Source organism: Fusarium redolens (genome assembly GCF_020744475.1).
Source record: "Fusarium redolens strain MPI-CAGE-AT-0023 chromosome Unknown BKA55scaffold_17, whole genome shotgun sequence".
Taxonomy (NCBI): domain Eukaryota; kingdom Fungi; phylum Ascomycota; class Sordariomycetes; order Hypocreales; family Nectriaceae; genus Fusarium; species Fusarium redolens.
This window is the reverse complement of record NW_025763680.1, coordinates 165,736-183,311: the sequence shown is the minus strand read 5'-3', so window position 1 is coordinate 183,311 and position 17,576 is coordinate 165,736. Positions and strand designations below refer to the sequence as shown.

At 48.6% G+C, this 17,576-nt stretch overlaps 12 protein-coding genes and 2 non-coding genes across 14 annotated transcripts; 9 read left to right on the top strand and 5 right to left on the bottom strand.

Moving 5' to 3' along the window:
* Positions 1 to 7: 7 nt before the first annotated feature.
* BKA55DRAFT_579279 (glyoxalase-like domain-containing protein) lies at positions 8 to 1,026 on the top strand. The gene has a single exon (XM_046193835.1). The coding sequence runs from the start codon at positions 106 to 108 to the stop codon at positions 946 to 948; it is 843 nt and encodes a 280-aa protein (XP_046044440.1). The 5' UTR covers positions 8 to 105; the 3' UTR covers positions 949 to 1,026.
* A 614-nt stretch (positions 1,027 to 1,640) lies between these two features.
* Positions 1,641 to 1,942, top strand: BKA55DRAFT_579277 (uncharacterized protein). Its single transcript, XM_046193834.1, has one exon. It carries the CDS (start codon positions 1,703 to 1,705, stop codon positions 1,895 to 1,897), a length of 195 nt encoding a protein of 64 aa, XP_046044439.1. The 5' UTR covers positions 1,641 to 1,702; the 3' UTR covers positions 1,898 to 1,942.
* Positions 1,913 to 2,627, top strand: BKA55DRAFT_579276 (uncharacterized protein; the record flags this gene model as incomplete). The annotated part of the gene is made up of 1 exon (XM_046193833.1): positions 1,913 to 2,627. A coding segment is annotated over exon 1 (169 nt), but the record flags the coding sequence as incomplete, so codon positions are not given.
* A 104-nt stretch (positions 2,628 to 2,731) lies between these two features.
* BKA55DRAFT_652184 (thioredoxin-like protein) lies at positions 2,732 to 3,685 on the top strand. The gene is made up of 3 exons (XM_046197333.1): positions 2,732 to 2,912; positions 2,964 to 3,068; positions 3,116 to 3,685. The coding sequence occupies exons 1-3, from the start codon at positions 2,893 to 2,895 to the stop codon at positions 3,306 to 3,308; spliced, it is 318 nt and encodes a 105-aa protein (XP_046044437.1). The 5' UTR covers positions 2,732 to 2,892; the 3' UTR covers positions 3,309 to 3,685.
* On the top strand, positions 3,686 to 5,255 carry BKA55DRAFT_579273 (Threonyl/alanyl tRNA synthetase). The gene is made up of 3 exons (XM_046193832.1): positions 3,686 to 3,988; positions 4,043 to 4,520; positions 4,572 to 5,255. The coding sequence occupies exons 1-3, from the start codon at positions 3,781 to 3,783 to the stop codon at positions 5,188 to 5,190; spliced, it is 1,305 nt and encodes a 434-aa protein (XP_046044436.1). The 5' UTR covers positions 3,686 to 3,780; the 3' UTR covers positions 5,191 to 5,255.
* Positions 5,256 to 5,287: 32 nt separating this feature from the next.
* BKA55DRAFT_597678 (transcription initiation factor IID, 18kD subunit-domain-containing protein) lies at positions 5,288 to 6,308 on the bottom strand (the record flags this gene model as incomplete). Its single annotated transcript, XM_046196111.1, has 3 exons — positions 5,288 to 6,079; positions 6,130 to 6,219; positions 6,267 to 6,308. 3 exons carry the CDS (start codon positions 6,306 to 6,308, stop codon positions 5,288 to 5,290), a joined length of 924 nt encoding a protein of 307 aa, XP_046044435.1.
* Positions 6,309 to 6,560: 252 nt separating this feature from the next.
* BKA55DRAFT_579270 (Oxidoreductase, molybdopterin-binding domain-containing protein) lies at positions 6,561 to 7,884 on the bottom strand. The gene has a single exon (XM_046193831.1). It carries the CDS (start codon positions 7,767 to 7,769, stop codon positions 6,708 to 6,710), a length of 1,062 nt encoding a protein of 353 aa, XP_046044434.1. The 5' UTR covers positions 7,770 to 7,884; the 3' UTR covers positions 6,561 to 6,707.
* An 81-nt stretch (positions 7,885 to 7,965) lies between these two features.
* BKA55DRAFT_t283 lies at positions 7,966 to 8,056 on the top strand. Its single transcript has one exon. It is a non-coding gene; the product is annotated as a tRNA-Pro (tRNA).
* Positions 8,057 to 8,590: 534 nt separating this feature from the next.
* On the top strand, positions 8,591 to 8,673 carry BKA55DRAFT_t284. Its single transcript has one exon. It is a non-coding gene; the product is annotated as a tRNA-Lys (tRNA).
* Positions 8,674 to 8,730: 57 nt separating this feature from the next.
* On the bottom strand, positions 8,731 to 9,478 carry BKA55DRAFT_694840 (uncharacterized protein; the record flags this gene model as incomplete). The annotated part of the gene is made up of 2 exons (XM_046200091.1): positions 8,731 to 9,059; positions 9,097 to 9,478. 2 exons carry the CDS (start codon positions 9,476 to 9,478, stop codon positions 8,731 to 8,733), a joined length of 711 nt encoding a protein of 236 aa, XP_046044433.1.
* Positions 9,479 to 9,852: 374 nt separating this feature from the next.
* On the top strand, positions 9,853 to 11,965 carry BKA55DRAFT_137255 (Tannase/feruloyl esterase). The gene is made up of 3 exons (XM_046184877.1): positions 9,853 to 11,240; positions 11,291 to 11,774; positions 11,823 to 11,965. Exons 1-3 carry the CDS (start codon positions 10,194 to 10,196, stop codon positions 11,912 to 11,914), a joined length of 1,623 nt encoding a protein of 540 aa, XP_046044432.1. The 5' UTR covers positions 9,853 to 10,193; the 3' UTR covers positions 11,915 to 11,965.
* Positions 11,966 to 12,016: 51 nt separating this feature from the next.
* Positions 12,017 to 13,364, bottom strand: BKA55DRAFT_694838 (FMN-dependent dehydrogenase; the record flags this gene model as incomplete). Its single annotated transcript, XM_046200090.1, has 2 exons — positions 12,017 to 13,200; positions 13,250 to 13,364. The coding sequence occupies 2 exons, from the start codon at positions 13,362 to 13,364 to the stop codon at positions 12,017 to 12,019; spliced, it is 1,299 nt and encodes a 432-aa protein (XP_046044431.1).
* A 1,042-nt stretch (positions 13,365 to 14,406) lies between these two features.
* BKA55DRAFT_579263 (uncharacterized protein) lies at positions 14,407 to 15,351 on the top strand. Its single transcript, XM_046193830.1, has 4 exons — positions 14,407 to 14,671; positions 14,722 to 15,000; positions 15,049 to 15,107; positions 15,186 to 15,351. The coding sequence occupies exons 1-4, from the start codon at positions 14,534 to 14,536 to the stop codon at positions 15,226 to 15,228; spliced, it is 519 nt and encodes a 172-aa protein (XP_046044430.1). The 5' UTR covers positions 14,407 to 14,533; the 3' UTR covers positions 15,229 to 15,351.
* Positions 15,352 to 17,366, bottom strand: BKA55DRAFT_652165 (Reticulon-domain-containing protein). Its single transcript, XM_046197332.1, has 4 exons — positions 17,133 to 17,366; positions 17,044 to 17,075; positions 16,877 to 16,994; positions 15,352 to 16,823 (listed from the first exon to the last, which is right to left on the bottom strand). The coding sequence occupies exons 1-4, from the start codon at positions 17,236 to 17,238 to the stop codon at positions 15,616 to 15,618; spliced, it is 1,464 nt and encodes a 487-aa protein (XP_046044429.1). The 5' UTR covers positions 17,239 to 17,366; the 3' UTR covers positions 15,352 to 15,615.
* Between the last annotated feature and the right edge of the window lie 210 nt (positions 17,367 to 17,576).

Genomic DNA, 17,576 nt, shown 5'->3' with positions numbered 1-17,576 from the left:
ACGTAATACTGGTTCTGATCACGCAATTGGCTAAAATACCTACGACACCAAGCTTTTTCCCTCATTATCAACTTCAACCTCTTCAACACAACGCCATCCTTGAAAATGACCGAAAGCAACAGTCTGCGACCGATTTTAGATCACATTGTGATTCTTGTGTCCTATCAGACTCTCCAGCAACTTCCAAAGCGATTGGAGAGTGTCCTCACTGTAATTGATGGCGGGGCTCATGCAGATGGCCGCACAGTAAACAAACTTATCGAATTTTCCGACGGAGTCTATATTGAACTCATTGCTTTTCAAGACGGCATAGATCCTGAAAGGCGCAAGGCGCATAGGTGGGGAGAGCTAGAGGAGAACACCCTCGTCGACTGGGCGTATACCCTTCCCGATGAAAAGGACTTCGGGGTGATTCAACAACGGGTCAAGGACGCGAACTCTGAGATTATCTACCACGATCCTGTCCCTGGCGGTCGCATCAGGCCTGACGGCGTTGAGTTGAAGTGGTCTGTTGCTTCGGCATATACTGCTTCCGGCAAGGCGGTGCATCCAGGTAAAGCACCATTCTGGTGTCTTGATCGCACACCGAGACATCTGCGTGTACCTTACAAGGAAGATGATGGTTCTGAGCCCTCTTATACAAAGCATACTTCCGGTGCGATTGGGGTCTCTGGAGTCTCTATCTCAGTGCCCAAGGAGGAACGCCATGTGATTGCGGGGGTATATAACGGCATTCATGGGTCTAATACGGAGCAGGGGACATGGCCTTTCGTTGTTCACTCTGGTTCTAGGAATGGAAAGCAAGCAATCACACTGGAGATCAGCCAGGATCAGAAAAGGCACATTCATCTCACTCTTGTCGGTGACAAGAGCAGCCCTGAAAGTATCGAGATTCTGCCTGGCTTGAAGTTTAGCTTTGAGTCTTGGAAATTCCCTCAAAGAACGTAAGGTACTTCTGCAGCTAGCAGTCATCAGGCAGTGGAATATCAATGTACGTGTTTACTTCACCAGAAAACAAGACCAACAGTACTTCTCAAAAGTCCCCATATTGCTTTATCACCCCCCACGTTCTGCGCATACAGAAACGTATATGGCTCTGTTCACTTTTTGCCCTATACACGGCCGATTTGTGAATCTCGATTATGAACTGCAATGGCCAACCAATAGCACTGATCCAAATGGGTGAGAAAACCACGAAGTATCCAACAAGGCCTAAGTCCACTCCGCTCAATTTTCCAGGCGTTTTTTATATCAGGCCAGGACTGTGGAACTGCCAGTCTACGTGATCGTGCTGTGCTGCTCATCAGAAAGAATTGGAGAATTGGGTCTGCTGTCCATGCTGAAAACAACACAGGTTGCTAAATAGGCTCTGATCAACTTAGGCCAAGACCGTTACAACCTTCGATGCTTGTTTGTCATTGGACATCAGTTCAAAAACCTTCCTTATGCAGCATTCCATTGCGGTGTGAGAAATTAAACTCTGCTATCATCATGAGGTTCAAACGTTGATATACGTATTATGTTCATGTAAGCTGACACAGTCTGCTATTTCTTGAACTTCCATTTCAGGAAGTTCCTGGCGCTTTGTCATGTCTCGGACGAGGATCTGCAATGGCATTGGAGTCAGCTTCTTAGTAAACGGTTATCTTGATTGGATAGGCTCACAAGGCTATGCAAGGAGGATCTGCAAGCAAAGGAGGTCATGGGAAGTATGCTTAAACTAGCTCCAATAAATCACTCCACCGTTCGCTTCCTGACATTCCCTTTGGACCCCATAATGAAACAAGAGGCTTCTCAATCAGGCGTTGATGTCGGCCCTTCCGTGTTAATCCGAGGAGCCTTGATCAAATACAATGAGTTGTACAGCAGACAAAATTTGGCGTTCCATTACCTATAAAAGGAACTTGATTCTCTCGAGAGAAGCAACCAGCATCAAATCGCTCGCAATCTCAATTTCAACCACCTATTAAGCAAACAAAACAGGCACTTAGCTGTTATCATCAGTATGAAGGTTATTTACACCGCTCTCTTTGCTCTCGCTGCCACAGCTGTCAACGCCTGCGACAGTACCCTTTGCGGGGGAGCTACTGTTCTTCGAGTTGTTCCTTGTACCAAGGAGTGCATGGGACGACCATGCCACCTTTATGAATGCCCTAAGAGCCCCTACACTGTAAGATAATCTTCAAGTAGTCTCAGAGGTCTCAAAAGCTGACTATGGTTGTAGTACATTTGCGGAAAGGACAAGACCAAGTGTGACGAGATTTGGTAAACAACATCTGGAAAGGATCGTCCTTGAGAATGTTTGCTTGGGAGAGTATAACTCGAGAGAGTAAGGAGTGATTCGAGTCGAAGAATATTGGGATTCTGCAGACCAACTCTTAGTCGTTCTTTATATCGTGATCACGAGAATTTGAGAAATAAATTTATAACCGCCGCAGACTTCCGCATAAACGCTTTGTGAATAAGCCTACTTGGTCCAGATTTCTAGATGCCAATTATTAACACAGTTGTCATCTTCCAATTCGCGCGGTAGAGGATGGTAGTTTCAGCCACAGAGGTATCAACGGCGAACCATCGGAATCTCGCCATTGAAGGTTCCCGAACATCGGTACTCGGTGTTGAACAAGTGCGGAGAGGATGTTGCGATACTTCGTAATGACGGCATGATGATGTCAGCTAAAACGGTCTCACAATAGGTAATCAACAACGTCACCATCCGAGCTTCAACATCAAAACGAAACATCTCATCATTCAAAGCATTCATTTCTCGATTGCCCACCCGTATCAGCTCTCTACGGTTACTGTACGTGCTTGAATCGGGTCTTCTTGCACGCCAACTTCGCACTGACTCGCCGCGATTAGACTCGTCAATCATCCCCAAATTCAGAAAAGATGGTGCACAACATTCGAACGTCAGTTCCCCCTCGGCCCCAGGCAATATCGCTGATAGTGACATTTACCAGAAAGGACGAGTTCCACGATGCTCTGAAGAAGTATCCCATTGTCGTCGTGGACTTTTACTCCACGCATAGCGCCGAGTCAAAGCACATTGCCGCCACATTCGCCCAGTGAGTTTCAACATACCCTTCCTACGATCTTGACTGACAAAAAATAGCGCGTACGAGTTGGACAAGTTCAAGGACTTCCGATTCGTCAAGGTCGACATCGATGACCTGAAGAGTCTCGCGGAGGAGGTCGGTGTTTCGCAACCTGCGACATTCCACATGTACAAGAATGGGGAGAAGATCAATGATCTACAGAGTGACCAGAAGGAGGACCTGATTCAATTCTTGGAGACTGGTCTGTAATGGCTTGATTGGAAAAAAGGATGCTTGACGAAACGATGCGGCTTCGAAGTGGTAGCGCAAGGCTCCGTCCAATTCGATGATTATACGCTGTCTATTATAAGCATTTTACAGTTGTGCATTCTTCTAGTGAGGAACTCGTTGGCGTGAAATAAAATTAGGGGCTCGGGTTGGTGTTCGTACAGAGTGCGTTGCCCCAAGCCTGTAGTGACCGTTGCTCTGAAAACGGGGTAACTCAACGCTACACAAAGTCAAACCCAACTCTAAATCATCTCCCGAACCTGCGGCACAGATATATATCTATATTATTTCCAAGCATAGCTAGAGAAGTATTAATATCCAGGTCAATGCCCCGGAGAGACATTAGCAGAATCAGCTGGTCAAGTGACATGTCGTCTTTGTCAGCATACCCCACTACGTCATTGAAACATCTCCACTGAACGGGTCTTTTACCCCTTGGCATCTCATCGTCAACATGGCGCATCCAGAGCAAACCAACAAAGGCCGCGTTGTCGGCGACTTATCATGTCAATCAGATTCATACCTCAAGACTCTCGACACAGAAGTAATCTCATGCGAAAAGGCGCCGAAACATGCGCACAAGTCAAAGAAGAGCAGTAGACATTCTCATTCGCATGATGAGTGGTTAATCGAGTGTGCGGACTCGGTGCTGTTTCCAGAAGGTTTTACACTTCTCCTTTTCAAAGCTCGAGACGAGTTTACTAACAGGAGATTAGGTGGCGGTCAACCTTCGGATCATGGCACAATTACGCCCCTCTCAGGCTCAGATCAAACCCCAATCCCCATCAAGAACGCTCAGCGCCAAGGTCTCCGCTGCATAATCTACTCCCCTAAACCCCTATCCCCAGGTGACAGAATCCGTCAAGAAGTAGACTGGAAGCGAAGATGGGATCACATGCAGCAACATACCGGTCAACATCTTCTCTCCGCCGTGATGCAGAACCGTCATGATCTCAAGACTCTCGGTTGGGGAATGGGCGCTGCAGATACTATGAATTACGTTGACTTGCAGCGGAAACCAACGGAGGAGGAGATGCAGGCTATTCAGAATGAGTGTGCAGAGTTGATTCGTGAGAATTTGCCGATTCGGGTTGAGACGCCGGATGATGCGAAGCATGATAAACTTCCTGGTGATTATGATAAGTCTGATGGTGTTGTGCGCGTTATTCACATTGGTGATCTTGATACAAACACGTGAGTCTACGCTCCTTGTTTTCGCTCGAAATTGACTATTAAATGCCACAGATGTTGCGGAACTCACCTCTCCCAAACATCACACATCTCCCTTATAATCCTCGGCTCAACACAATCCGTCCACGGAAAGAACTGTCGTCTTTCCTTCATAACTGGCGATCGAGCCATCAACCTCGCCACATCCTCCGTCAACGCCATCAGCTCCATCGCAAAGCTCCTCTCGTCCAGCAACGTCCCCAGCGAAGTGGTTTCCCGAACAACAGCTCTTTCAGATACAGTCACCGAGTTAAAACGATCTGAGCGCAAGCTTTTACTTGAAGTCGCAAAGTTTGAAAGCGAGCAGGCTATTAGAATCATTGTGCAGAACAGGATGAATGCGTATATTCATCGATATGATGGGAATACAGATTTTATTAATAAGATTGTTGGGGAGACGAGGGACGTTCTCCAAGGAACAGGTTTTGTAGTTGTCATTGCTATTGGGGAACCGAAGGGTAGTGGACCGGTTGTTATTGTCGGTGATCAAGTTGCTGTTGATGCGATGGCGCAGAAGGTCAAGGCTGCCATCAAGGATATCAAAGGCGGAGGAGCGGGGGGTAAATGGCAAGGCAAGGTGAAGGAGTGGACGAATGCGCAACTTCTGGCGTTGAAAGAGGTCGTCGAGTCGTGAGACTGCGGTCTATTGTCTAGATCTATGGAACTCTATGTATCTCATCCTAAAGAAACAAGTAGACCAATCTTCATCCTCTATCATCCCTTCTCCCCAACTAGATCAGCTCCAAAGGCTTTGGCCCAACAACCCGGTTCAGCTGATACCCACGTCGCTTCGGCTTCATTTGTGTCTGCTCAAACGCCTTTCGAATGTGTCCAACATCAATAGCCGGTCGCTGCGGGTTCGACATGATGAACAGTCCCTGCCTTCTAGCCTGTATAGCTGCAGCCACCTCGTCGTTGCCCCCCTTGGTCGTCAGTTCCTGGGCTTGAATGGACAAGGCGATATCGGTCAGGCGCTTAACCATTTCCACGGCAATAGAGCCCAGAATCTCAACCGCGTCGTCCTTCTTTCTGAGATCCGCGACGACTCCGATGCAGGCCCACTCTCGGAACTTGGCTTCTTTGGCACGGTGGAATGAAGCCTTGCGGTAGGAGCACCATTTGTTGTACTCTTCCTTCGACATCTTGCTGGTTACCTCGTCGGCCCAGATAAGTCTCTCGCGGGTGTGTTCGCTGATCTGGACGGCATCAGCGTCTCCGTCGGGTGGTCGAATGCCGAACATGAACTCCTCGTCCCACGGCATGAGAGCAGCCGAGGGCTCAACAGTCTTCTTGGCAGTGTCTTCAGCAGCGTTGTCGGTGTCAGAGAGACTATCTTCGGCATCGTTCTCAGGCTTGTCCTTTTCATCTGTTGTCTTTTTCGCTTCCTTGCGAAGTCTTTTCCACCTGATGACATTCTGAAGACGAGTCATCCGGGCGGTATCATGCCGAACCTGAAAGAGGATGTCCTTTACCGCGATGAACTTCTCACCGCGCCGGGTGGCGAGCTCTTTCGCCTTGGTCAACTGTTTATGTATTAGCTTTGATATCTCGGGGATGGAGTTGGAGCGCTTACCAGATGGATGATTTGATCTCGCACAATCTGCTCGACAAGGGCGGCGGTTTCGTTGGCGATATCCTGCGTCTCACCGGCGACGAACATCATCTGCAAAGATTAGCAAGCGCACGATAAGAGATGAGATTAATACCTACCTGCTGAACTTCATTGTTGAACTTGGGTTCAAAAGTAGCCATGATGGGCAGCGCACTCGAGGTAGTGCTTCGAGACTGGCGTTCGGTATCAGGTCGGGGGAGATGAGGCGAGAATGTATGTCGGTATGCTTGGGTGAAAAGAGAAGACCCGTTTCGCTTCATAGGACTTTGATTTATCACTTTTTAGAGCGCGTCTCTGTTCATGGCTTCCCTTTGTGATGCACAGTGGAAGATCGAAGTCACGAGGGTTGGTGGGGAGCTCTGACCATTATTTTGAACAAAGAGGCAGCACTGCTCGACGCAGCTAAAAGAAGAACAGACGCAGGGACTTTTTATTGTTCCCGAGTATCCTTTGTCAGTGCTATTGCTACGAGAAAGCCTTCTCCACGGCGAACCTATTGTCCTCGAAACAATTGAACATCAACGAATTACTGAACATCATCATTTGACATTTACCGTAATGCTGTGGACATGGTTGCGTCTTCCCGTCAAAGGCTGCTTCATCCCACTTTCAGACGTCGCCCGAGCAATCAGTTTCCAAACCCCAGGCTCGAGCTCAACAGCCGCGGTGAACTTTTGCCAAGCCTGCTCTTCTTTATCCTCAACCTTCCCTCGAACCCAGCTCTGTCCTTGATCTTTGCTAACTTCTACCAGTGCTACACCTTCATGACTCCAAGCCCATCCTTCGACCGTTACCAAGCCTGCACAGATGACTGCTGAGTCCTCGGGCTTCGTCATCATCGAGTTAACTTCGACTTCCCATACCGGCCGCATCCTCACTCCTTCAGGGTCCGTTGGGTCTTTCTCGTTATATAGAATAGAAGCGAAAGGACCAGGTGCGCGAGTCTCCTGTAGCGAAAGCCTACAAAGCCACTTTGTCGAGTTCGTGCCGAACCAGCCAGGGACAACAATTCTCACCGGGCCCCCTCGCTCTTTACTGAGTGGCTCTCCGTTAATCTTCCATGCCAGAAGGACCTCAGGCCTTTGCGCCTTTGTTACTGGTAAGTCTTTCTGATAGCGGTCTGCTTCGTACTCAAAGAACTTTCCATGATCGAGACCTTCTGACCAGACAAAGCGCGCTTGAGGCAGTGGCTCAGCGAGAGCTAGGATAGTAGACAGCCGAACACCAGTCCATAAGACATTGCCGATGCGCCATGGGTTACTAGTTGGCGGTTTCAGAGGACTTCCATAACATTCGTGAAAGGACGTAACGGAAGTCTGAGGTAACGCCTTGAGTTGTGCCAAAGAGAGAGAGAATGGGTTTCGGACAAGGCCATCGACTACTAGTAACCACTTTTCGGCATCTACTACAGCAGCGCCCATATGTATCGTTTGGAATAGTTTGGCGTCGGGCGTTATAAAGGACGATAAATGGTGAGGTGTCGGCGGAGGGCGCAGGAAGAAACCTTCGGGATGAATGGATGTACAAGCCTCTCTTTCAACGCCAACTGGGGGTATTTGAGAAACAGCATGTCCTACTGGCTTTGTGACTGATAAATCCATTGTCAAAGTACATGGACAATGAGAAGTGATTCGAGTGTTCGCTGAACGATGTAGTCCCAAGGTGAGATGTCTAGCGGGTTCTCATCCGCGCTCCACAACGCTCCAACTACCGAACTTCAGCAAACCCCATCTTCTTAGATCTTGATTTTGGCCCCGAACTCTAACAACAAGCATCACGTGCAGCAATGCCTGATTCGGTCTGGTGGTCTAGTGGTATGATTCTCGCTTAGGGCAAACCCTACAGCTTAGCTTGCGAGAGGTCCCGGGTTCAATCCCCGGCCAGACCCTTCCTTTTGCTGTAGAAGCCTTCAATGTGCTGAAGGGGCGATTATTTTTGCTCCTGGATGAGGTTGGAATGGCGGGATGCGAGCATGTTGTGAACTCGGTGCTTGCATTTCTTTGGTTGAGGCACTGATAAGATAAGCTATCTTATCGTGAAACTCTACTACCCGGGACGTATTATTCAGCTGCAATAAATACTACTTATGCATGTCTTGAGTAGAAGTATTCCTCTGTTATTGGAATTCAGATCTCTTCTTGTTCCTGCTATTCTGCCCGTTAGCCTCACATCTCAAGACTTGGCATCGTGTTTACTCCGATACGTGTTTGCCTGTTCCGACGCAACATTGCATATTTGCGACATCATGAATCGCCTACAATTCATCACACATAACAATCTAATTTAAATATCCTCCACAGCGGTAATTCTGGCCTAATTTGTTTTATATCGGCTACAGCTATGCAAGAAAACACAGCAGCCATCTCCCCTCGAAATCAACTGTCACCCAATTCGCACTCGCCTCTCAACCAATCAGAGCCACGCCCGGTTAGCTCAATCGGTAGAGCGTGAGACTCTTACGAGTACGCGATCTCAAGGTTGCGGGTTCGACCCCCGCATCGGGCTGTTCCTATAAACGATTGCGAGCAATAGCGAGGCATCTCTCTTTTTTGCATTTTTACTCTACTCTCCTGGTACCTCAACGCCAGAAACTGACTTGCATATCTCGAGCAACTCTTCCTGCTTGCTCACATTATCCGCTCCAGGATGAGGTCTGCTCTCTCCACTCGTTGTAACGAATGCACCAGATGTAATTTTTGTCAGAGATCCTTCTCCAGCGACCCAGCTTGCCAATGCTGTGGCTGGTTCGCTCAACTGAACTGGTGCTGAGCTTCCTCCCATTTTGGTCTTTACCCAGCCAGGATGCATGCTGAGAACTTGGATGTCGGTCCAGCGTCGTGCAAATGCTTTTGCGAGCATTGTGTCATGAAGCTTGGTGTTGTGTGGCGTTCCTAAGAGTCTCATCACCACTGTAGTGACTATCCGAACTCATGAACAAGAGCCTGCTCTTTGGCTTATCCATGAGACATGTGAGGATGTAAGGCGCGAGGGTGTTCACAGCAAACACGGCTGAAATCTTGTCCGAAGTCATTTCCCTTGATGCCGTCGAGCCATAGCCGATGCCTGCGTTGTGTACGACGACATCAAATGGCCCAGCGTTGTTTGCGTCTTTGGCGAGCTTCTTCGTCTCGTCAATTGATGATAAATTGCCGACAAGGACGGCTGCGGCATTGGGAATGGCCGCTTTGGCTGAAGCGGCGCGGTCGGCATTTCGGGCGTGGAGAACGACGTGGTGGCCTTGTTCTGCGAGGAGCTTTGCGGCCGCTTGGCCAATGCCGTCTGTCGAACCTGTGATGAATACGCGAACCATTTTGATGTTTTGTGACCCTATTGAAACGAGGATGCGATAAGTTGCGAGAGGTCTGAAGCAGGAGCTGTTACGCCTTCGTACTTTTCACCATTGCATGATATCATAAAGCTCGAAGCTGGTTACGTCATCAACTCCAGCATCCGTCACTTACGCAAACTCTACGTACCAAAGAAAAGAACCTGGTTCTGGAAAAAAGCGGAACGGTTCTGCAAATATTGATAAAATTAGATGTTATTCGATTCTCATCCATGAGGATGCAAGGAAAATGAATGACCTGAATTGTTACAAGCCTCGTGTTCGTGTTCTAGAAAACGCGGGGGCGGAACTATAGCGCCAGTAGTCTGTGACTAGATGCCTGCTCGTGTCTACCGATCGGACATTGATCAGTTTATTTAGGTTACTGGCTAATACCCTCGGTTCGGACCTTGAGGAGTATTAACTTCACCAGAGGTGACCAGCAAGCTACCGATGACCTCCATCTTCGGCGACGGACGCCGATGCCGAAATGCGGAGGTTACATGCTCTTTTTCCCCAGCTGATCTTCATGGTCATCTACCAGAAGAAGCAATTGACTAGACCGTCATGATCTTGTTGTCGGTCTATAAGTTTGCCGAAACCCCTCTTGTAATTTGCCGACGAGATGTATAAATATGTTCTGATATTTGGTGAGGCCATCCCAAAACCGGGATAACTCGACCCGATCACTTCGCACACGATGGCCTCGTCAATGAGTAAGAAGCTCTTATACCTGGCAACACTGGCTGTGTCTCCGGCGATTGCAACGGAACATTCCAAATGTTCAGCGAAAAGCCTATTCATTCCTAATGGGACCATCGCCTCAGTCCAGCACCACTCCCTCGGCGATGTTATTCCACTACCAAACACAGTATCATCATGCGGAGGTCCAAGTTTCAAAGCCAACATTACAGCAAACCTCTGCAGAGTTGTTATCAATGTCTCAACGAGTGACTCTAGCTCAGTTCGTATCGAGGCGTGGCTTCCGGACGATTGGAACAAACGTCTACTGGCAACAGGTACGGGCGGAATCGGAGGATGTATCGACTTCCCAACTGTTCAGAATGGAGCTCAATTGGGCTTCGCCAGCTTCGGAACCAACACGGGCCACGATGGCGAACAAGGCTTTGACTTCTTCCTCAACCAGCCTGAGGTCATCAACGACTTTGGACATAGAGGAATTCACGTCGAGGCTCAAGTGGCGAAGCAAATCGTGGAGCAATACTATGGAAAGAAGGCTTCAAAGAGTTATTACCAAGGTTGTAGCACTGGCGGACGTCAAGGTCTGCAGAATGCTCAGTTGTATCCTGATGATTTTGATGGAATTCTCGCTGGGGCTCCAGGCATTGACTGGCTGCATATTGTGGCGTCCAAGGGCATACTGGCTCGACGTATTGGATGGCCAGATCTCAAATCCGATGCTTATGTTCGACCAGAGCAGTGGAAGGCGATTGTCGAGAAACAGATTGAGATGATTGATCCTCTGGATGGTGTTGAGGATGGTATTATTGACAACCCGGCTGCACATGCCTTCGACCCAGCGATCATGGCATGTGGCACTGGATTACTCAACAGCTCATTGTGTCTGAAGCCTCAGCAAGTCACATCAGTCAGAGCTGCATATGAGCCTCTGGCGGACTCAGAGGGCAGCATTGTGTACCCAGGATTTGCTCTGGGTGCTGATACTAGCGTCTTCTCCGCAAACCAGGTCAACGGCACCGCTGAGTTGAACTACAAAGTCTTACAGGTATGCATAGAATGCATGGGTGTAGAATAAGAGCTAACAAAAGCCTGCAGGACTTCTGGCGTGGTGCCGTATATAATGACTCAAATTGGACACCTCACAACTTCACAGCCAAAGACATGGACTTTGCTATCAAACTCAATCCAGGAGGAGTCAACGCCGCAGAAGGCGAACTTCAAAGGTTCTACGCCAAGGGAGGCAAGATAATTTCATACCATGGTCAAGCTGACCAGACCATTACACCCAAGCTACCAGCTGAGTATTATGCCAAGGTGCAAAGCAACCTTAATGCTACGCTGGATGACATGCATTCTTTCTACAGGCTGTTCTTCGTCCCTGGGATGTATCACTGCTCAGGGGGACCTGGTGCATTCGATATCGGACAGGTATATCCCTTGAAGAAGGACAGGCTGACGGCGAAGGAGAGTGTTTTGTTGGCTTTGACGAAGTGGGTTGAGGAGGATCAGGAACCTGAGACCATAGTTGGCGCCAAGTTTGGCAGCAATGGGGCTTCAGGCAAAGCTACAGCAAAACGAAGTAAGTTCCCCGCTGGCTTCCTTGGATCAATGAGCTAACAGTGGCCAGAGTATTGCCCGTATCCGTATGAAAGCAAATGGGATGGATCTGGAAACACGACCAAGGCCGACAGTTGGCGCTGTAAGCTTCCTGGAGCTTAATCGCCGTGTTAAAACAGTGCTGCGAAGAATGAAATTTGTTTCCGGCATTGAAAGTGAACTGTATCATACTGCTGCTTCGTACCCCATCTTCGTGTTTGTAACCTATAGCTTACTCTTGCAACCCACTGGTTGAGATGAGATGAGACTCTTATCGATATCCCCAACCGTGTTCAACCCAGCGACATTCATAAGAATATCCAAATCCGCCAACAATCCCTTCAGTACATGACGTACTCCATGCTCTCCCATGATACTAAGTCCCCAGATCCAAAGTCTCCCAACAAAGACAAACTTGGCACCCAGGGCAAGAGCCTTTACAATATCAGCTGCTCCCCTCACACCACTATCAAAAGTCACGACGATCCGATCGCCGACCTTTTCAGCGATCTGCTCCAAAGCATCGAGACTTCCAATCGCTCCATCAACCTGCCGGCCGGCGTGATTACTAACAACAATACCCTCAAAGCCCAGATCAGCTGCTTTCTCAGCATCATCGACTCGCTGAATGCCTTTGATCAAGAAAGGCTTCCCGCCGCTGATTTCTTGCCACTTCTCTCTTGCCCAGACAGCTTTCTCCCATGACCATGCACGGCCGTGCCAGACGTTATCGATCCAGAGTGCTCCAGCCTCTGCAGGTTGTTTCTTTGGGTCGATGCCATATTCTGCGAGTCGTTTCTGAAAGACGGGATCTGAGAGACCCAAGTCGGCGCCGATGCCACGATAGAATGCGTAATTTGATGTCGCGATGTCGTCATGTCGCCATCCGAGCTGCCACGTATCTGTTGTCAAGATACATGCAGAGAATCCGGATTCGTGGGCTCGCTTGAGTAATGACAGCGTTAGCTCGTCATCATGAGGCATGTAGAGCTGGAAGAAGCGGGGGGCTTCGGGGATACGATGGCCCTCTTCACTGTTCTGAGCAGTCTTTCGTCCAGCATTATTTGCTTCTGCAACATCTTCAATAGGACATGATCCAGCAGTCGAAAGACTGTACGGGACTCCAAGCTCACCAGCAACCTTAGCAACAGGAAGCTCGCCTTGCGGGTGATAGATCTTATTAATCCCAATAGGCGCAATTCCAAACGGCGCAGAGACCTCGTGGCCAAAGATGGTAGTTCTTGTCGAACGATCGTTGGTATCTACGAGTTGGCGAGGAACAATCTTGTGTCGGAAGAAAGCCTGACGGTTTGCCAGATGTGTATCCGATAGGCCTGCGTTGGATGATGCATAGAGCCAGCCATTTTCAGTGAGCTTCTTCTTGGCGAGTTCCTCAAGCTTATCGGGGTCTGAAAGTATCAGTATCAACCAGCTTAAAGGGTCTTGAGATTGCCCTACGTGTGTTGAATGGCGGAACTGCACCGTCATTCAGTTTCCAAAAGTTCTCGCGCTGGTATAAACCCCATGGAGGGGTATCACGCGTTTTAAGATGCGGTGACCGCGGATCCGACATTTCGCAAGTTCTTACAAGTGTGCCAAGAATAATGAGGATCTGTTAGTTTGAAGATACATGGACCTTGGACACTGAGGTTGCGTCCACTTATATCGCGATCATCCATATTCATGACGTAGTCTACCAGACTTCCGAATATCCGATCGAAGATCAATAATGACGAACAAGTGATTGTCTGGAGCAAGCTATCCACAATTATTAATCAAATTGTAATATATGCAGATATAATACGAGGTTAGCTAATTGTTGATAAGACCAGCGACCATTTCAGCTTTCCAGACGCTCAATGTTGATGGTGGTGTTAGGTTGAATCGCGTCATCGGGAAGCTCAACTGACGCCCGGGCAATTATTAGCTTTGCCATTCTTTTGCACGAAACTCTTGGCACCTTTCCGTAACAGATTCCCGTACGGCCATGGGATCTAATTTATTGTCGCTGCTGGGATTTGAGTACGCGACCGCTCTGCCGTTCTCTGTGTGATCAGGGTATTTACAAGTTCTCGAAGAACGGGCACCTGATTGCCGAAAGGTAGGGGCATGTATAAGTTTTGTAGTCCAGCACTAAATATTCTGTGCAGTATGTTTTGGTTATTTGCTTCATAATTAAAGTTAGACGTAACCTTCATTAACTCTCCGATTATCCAATATCGCTAACGTTCACAAGCTTGCGAGAGTGCCGTGATATCCGTGTCCCGCCACGTTATCGCCGGACATTCTGCCTACTCTAATCAATAGTGGCTTTTTGCTGGTCTTAATTCGACCAGTTCAGGGTAGCATTCATTGATAGCACGCAAGCAGCTGAACCCTTCAACATATCAACAGGCGTCTACTCACGCATGTTTATTGGACTTTGAACATTGTGGCTTGAAGGTGATGGTGAGAGGACCTCAAATGATTGGATGGAGGAGTCTAGCGTCGTCAATAGCCTCACAAGGCGTTCCTGCACTGGCGTTTTGGAGACAGGGGTCGGACTGCTGCGCTGCTGCCAGTTGGAGCTATGAGTTCAATGGTTTGTGTCTGTCCTCGTTAACAGGAAGATTATCAGCATGCGCTATATAACCACCCTGTTGCTTGCTCGTGGACTCGCGATAGCTTCATTCTTTGTAGACAGTCAAGATTCCTTTTTCAGCCATCGCTTTCTGCCTAAGGGACTTCAACGCAGCTGCAAAGATGTCATATCCCGAGTCTAATGTACCATATAACAAGAACCAAATTTTCTTTATCGTCGATAACCAAACCCCATTCACCCTAGTCCCAAACCCAACAACATTCAGTGACTGGGGAGATTTCGGGGCAGGCCCGACGACAGTATGTTCTCCGTAGAACAGTCTCGTACACCCATGCTAAAGAGTATACAGATCAAGCCTTTTCAAAAGGGAGATGCGGGTCATCTAATATCGTCGAGATCACCTTTCGTTGGGTCCGCAGGCATAGTCGGATACTCACTCACCAGCAAAAATGGCGCCACTGTCTATATTCGCTTTCTTGCAAGTAATCCATACTTGAGCGTCCGAGACAACTGGGCGTGCGTCTCGTTATCTTCCATCGATCAGGGCATCAACCAAGATACTTATAATTACCATTACTACAATGAGCCCCAGCATGCCAGCATGTCTTTTGAAGAGCGGACTCTTAACGTGAGCATCGGCTTGTGTTCTCTTGACGGAAGGCTGATGTCGATGTAGCTTACTTCAAATATTGGTCATGCAGACCGGGCGACGGCAACGTTCGTTTTGACATATGTGTAAGTAACTACTCTGATATGATCTTACTACCGTATGCGTATTTGCGTCATGTTCGGTTTTGTTAACATCTTTTATAGGGTCCCAGATATATACCAGTCTTCGTTTGTCAATCAAGGCTAACGCGTAGCGAGCCACAGACTTTAAATCTATGAACTTGACTCGCGGTTGAACTTTTTAGGCATTACAGTCGCAATGGGATGACACAAGAGGTTGAGCCAATCAAGTCGTTAATATCATAAAATAATTTCCTATATGATGTTACATGGTGACGATCCCAGTGATAGTTGGTTTTCCATGTTTTATAAATGCGCCAGACCTTCCCAAACTCCAAATCATGTTCAGTTTGCAATCACCTTGGCCAGGCTCTGAACGAGATATACAGATATTCCCTTCGGAAAAGCTGTATCTCCCCGATCTCTCTCGTTCAGAGGGCTGATAAGGTAACCACAAACTGAACAACACAAGGAAAGATTGTGAGATCGGGGGTTTTTACTAGAAGAAATAACACTACTTCATGGCGTTCAGACCACCAGCAGAGATCGGTGGAGCCTGATCTCCAGCCTGCTCCTTCTCGTCGATCAGTTCACCGAGAGGCATCTTGCCAATGGAGGTACCGGCCTGGGAGTCAAGCATTCCACGGTTGAGAGCCTCACGGGGAACGAAGTGCTGATAGTCGGAAGTCTGGTCGCTTCTGTTCTGGAGGGAGTAGTTGGTCTCATCAATGGAAGGTTTCTTTCCAGCGGGAGCCTGGTTGCCGAAGAGTGTGCTGGATCCTTGTTTGGATGATCCAGGCTGCACGCCGGAGCTATCGCTGCTGACATGGGGGAACTTGGAGTAGTTAATGGACTTTCGGTTCTGGGCGTAGTCGGGCATATCTTGATCTTTGCTAGGAGGGAAGTTGGAGCTGGACTTGTTGGAAGGGAAGTCATCAGAAGTGCCGTGGGAGAAGCTAGAAGGAGTGTCCTTGGACTGGCTGGAAGAGCTATCAAAGCTACTCTGGGAGAAATCCTTGGATTGGTTGGGATCCGCGTGGACAGTCTTGATTGGTGATCGGTCAAGGCTGCCTGAAGTGCCGCGAGCGCCCATAGAAGCCAAATGTTTAGACTGCTCAAATGACGTATCGGAATCATCCTGGGGATACTTGGAGGAGATATCCCTGGCCTGAGTGGGCCCAGAAGAACTGTGAGGAACAATGGAGGTAACATCCGAACGGTTCTCAGTCTGCTTCGAACCAGGAACCATGTTGACAGCACGTCGCCTCACGTCACCGGCGGTGTCTTGAGCCATGGAGGAGATGTTGGCCATTGTACCCTTGGTATCCTGGGCGAGAGAGCTGGCTTGGTCAACGGCTGTGTTGCTGATCTCTTGAGCGCGGGCCATGCCATCGCGGGCGATACCTCGACCTCGCGGGGAGGTAACGAGAGGGATGGTGTAGATGGTGGTCAGACCGAGTATAGCAATGCCGAAAGGACTCATGAATTGGGTCAGGAAGTAAAGAGAACCAGTGACAACGAAGGCACCAAATGTCTTCTCCAAGTCTTCGGCAAAGAGGATCTTCTGAGCCTGGACAACAGCATACTGAATGAAGTCGTGAATATCCTTGAGAGTAGCGTTGAGAGTTGATTCCGGAACGGTCTTGTACTGTCTGGGTCGCATACGAGACACAAAGTTGTTAGGGCCGAAGGAACGACCAGCGAACTCGGCCATGGACATCACTGAAAGCAATTATCAGTATCGCCTGTGTCGAGAATCGTGGATAGACTGTTACCTCCTAGGCCAATTGCCATGGTCTTGAGTGTCAGCTGGGTAAGGTGCATATGATGAACTGCGAGCATGAAACCCAGGGCGGCAAAGTAGGATCCGATAGTTCGGGCGGGATTCTCCCACTAAACAATGTCAGCCACCAGCCACGACAACGGTTGAATGGAAACATACGCTGATGTACTTGTAAAGACTGTCCTGTTGAGCTGTGGCGCAAGAGTTAGAATCATGAGACTTCTGTTCGATGACCGGCATCATCTTACCAATCATCTCCTTCAATGGCCCGGAATCTCGACGTTCGACATTGCTCTGCGAGCGGGGGGCATCTTCAGCCAGGACGGGCTGGAAATTGTTTTGCAGTCCACTCATGTTGACTCTCGACTATCCGATTACTATAATTCTGATAAGATTCGATTCAATTGATTCAAATGATAAACAGTGAGATCAGAGGAACACAAGCCACTCATCAAGCCAGCACCGCCCTTTATCTCTTTAGCTTTAAACTGCGATATACAAGATTTCGGGGCTGATCTCTAGTGCGTCATGGCTGATGCGCTCATGATGATTTCTCCGCGTCGTGACATCAGTGCTGTCTCAGCCACCAGCCTATTTCTGGCCTAGACCTCATCCACCAACGTCTTGGATTACAAGCTACTGAGCTAGCCCTAACTACACCCACGTCATCTCCATCGTCACCGTTTCAGATT

Excerpts from the sequence above, each read along its gene's own strand:
- BKA55DRAFT_579279 (XM_046193835.1), top strand. The coding sequence starts at position 106 with ATGACCGAAAGCAACAGTCTGCGACCGATTTTAGATCACATTGTGATT.
- BKA55DRAFT_579277 (XM_046193834.1), top strand. The coding sequence starts at position 1,703 with ATGGGAAGTATGCTTAAACTAGCTCCAATAAATCACTCCACCGTTCGC.
- BKA55DRAFT_652184 (XM_046197333.1), top strand. The coding sequence starts at position 2,893 with ATGGTGCACAACATTCGAAC. Across the intron at positions 2,913-2,963 it reads ATGGTGCACAACATTCGAAC|AAAGGACGAGTTCCACGATG; the intron begins GTCAGTTCCCCC and ends GACATTTACCAG. Across the intron at positions 3,069-3,115 it reads ATTGCCGCCACATTCGCCCA|CGCGTACGAGTTGGACAAGT; the intron begins GTGAGTTTCAAC and ends GACAAAAAATAG.
- BKA55DRAFT_579273 (XM_046193832.1), top strand. The coding sequence starts at position 3,781 with ATGGCGCATCCAGAGCAAACCAACAAAGGCCGCGTTGTCGGCGACTTA. Across the intron at positions 3,989-4,042 it reads CTCGGTGCTGTTTCCAGAAG|GTGGCGGTCAACCTTCGGAT; the intron begins GTTTTACACTTC and ends ACAGGAGATTAG. Across the intron at positions 4,521-4,571 it reads GGTGATCTTGATACAAACAC|ATGTTGCGGAACTCACCTCT; the intron begins GTGAGTCTACGC and ends TAAATGCCACAG.
- BKA55DRAFT_579270 (XM_046193831.1), bottom strand. The coding sequence starts at position 7,769 with ATGGATTTATCAGTCACAAAGCCAGTAGGACATGCTGTTTCTCAAATA.
- BKA55DRAFT_137255 (XM_046184877.1), top strand. The coding sequence starts at position 10,194 with ATGGCCTCGTCAATGAGTAAGAAGCTCTTATACCTGGCAACACTGGCT. Across the intron at positions 11,241-11,290 it reads TGAACTACAAAGTCTTACAG|GACTTCTGGCGTGGTGCCGT; the intron begins GTATGCATAGAA and ends AAAAGCCTGCAG. Across the intron at positions 11,775-11,822 it reads CAAAGCTACAGCAAAACGAA|AGTATTGCCCGTATCCGTAT; the intron begins GTAAGTTCCCCG and ends AACAGTGGCCAG.
- BKA55DRAFT_579263 (XM_046193830.1), top strand. The coding sequence starts at position 14,534 with ATGTCATATCCCGAGTCTAATGTACCATATAACAAGAACCAAATTTTC. Across the intron at positions 14,672-14,721 it reads TCGGGGCAGGCCCGACGACA|ATCAAGCCTTTTCAAAAGGG; the intron begins GTATGTTCTCCG and ends AAGAGTATACAG. Across the intron at positions 15,108-15,185 it reads ACGTTCGTTTTGACATATGT|GGTCCCAGATATATACCAGT; the intron begins GTAAGTAACTAC and ends CATCTTTTATAG.
- BKA55DRAFT_652165 (XM_046197332.1), bottom strand. The coding sequence starts at position 17,238 with ATGAGTGGACTGCAAAACAATTTCCAGCCCGTCCTGGCTGAAGATGCC. Across the intron at positions 17,076-17,132 it reads GCCATTGAAGGAGATGATTG|CTCAACAGGACAGTCTTTAC; the intron begins GTAAGATGATGC and ends CTTGCGCCACAG. Across the intron at positions 16,824-16,876 it reads CATGGCAATTGGCCTAGGAG|TGATGTCCATGGCCGAGTTC; the intron begins GTAACAGTCTAT and ends AATTGCTTTCAG.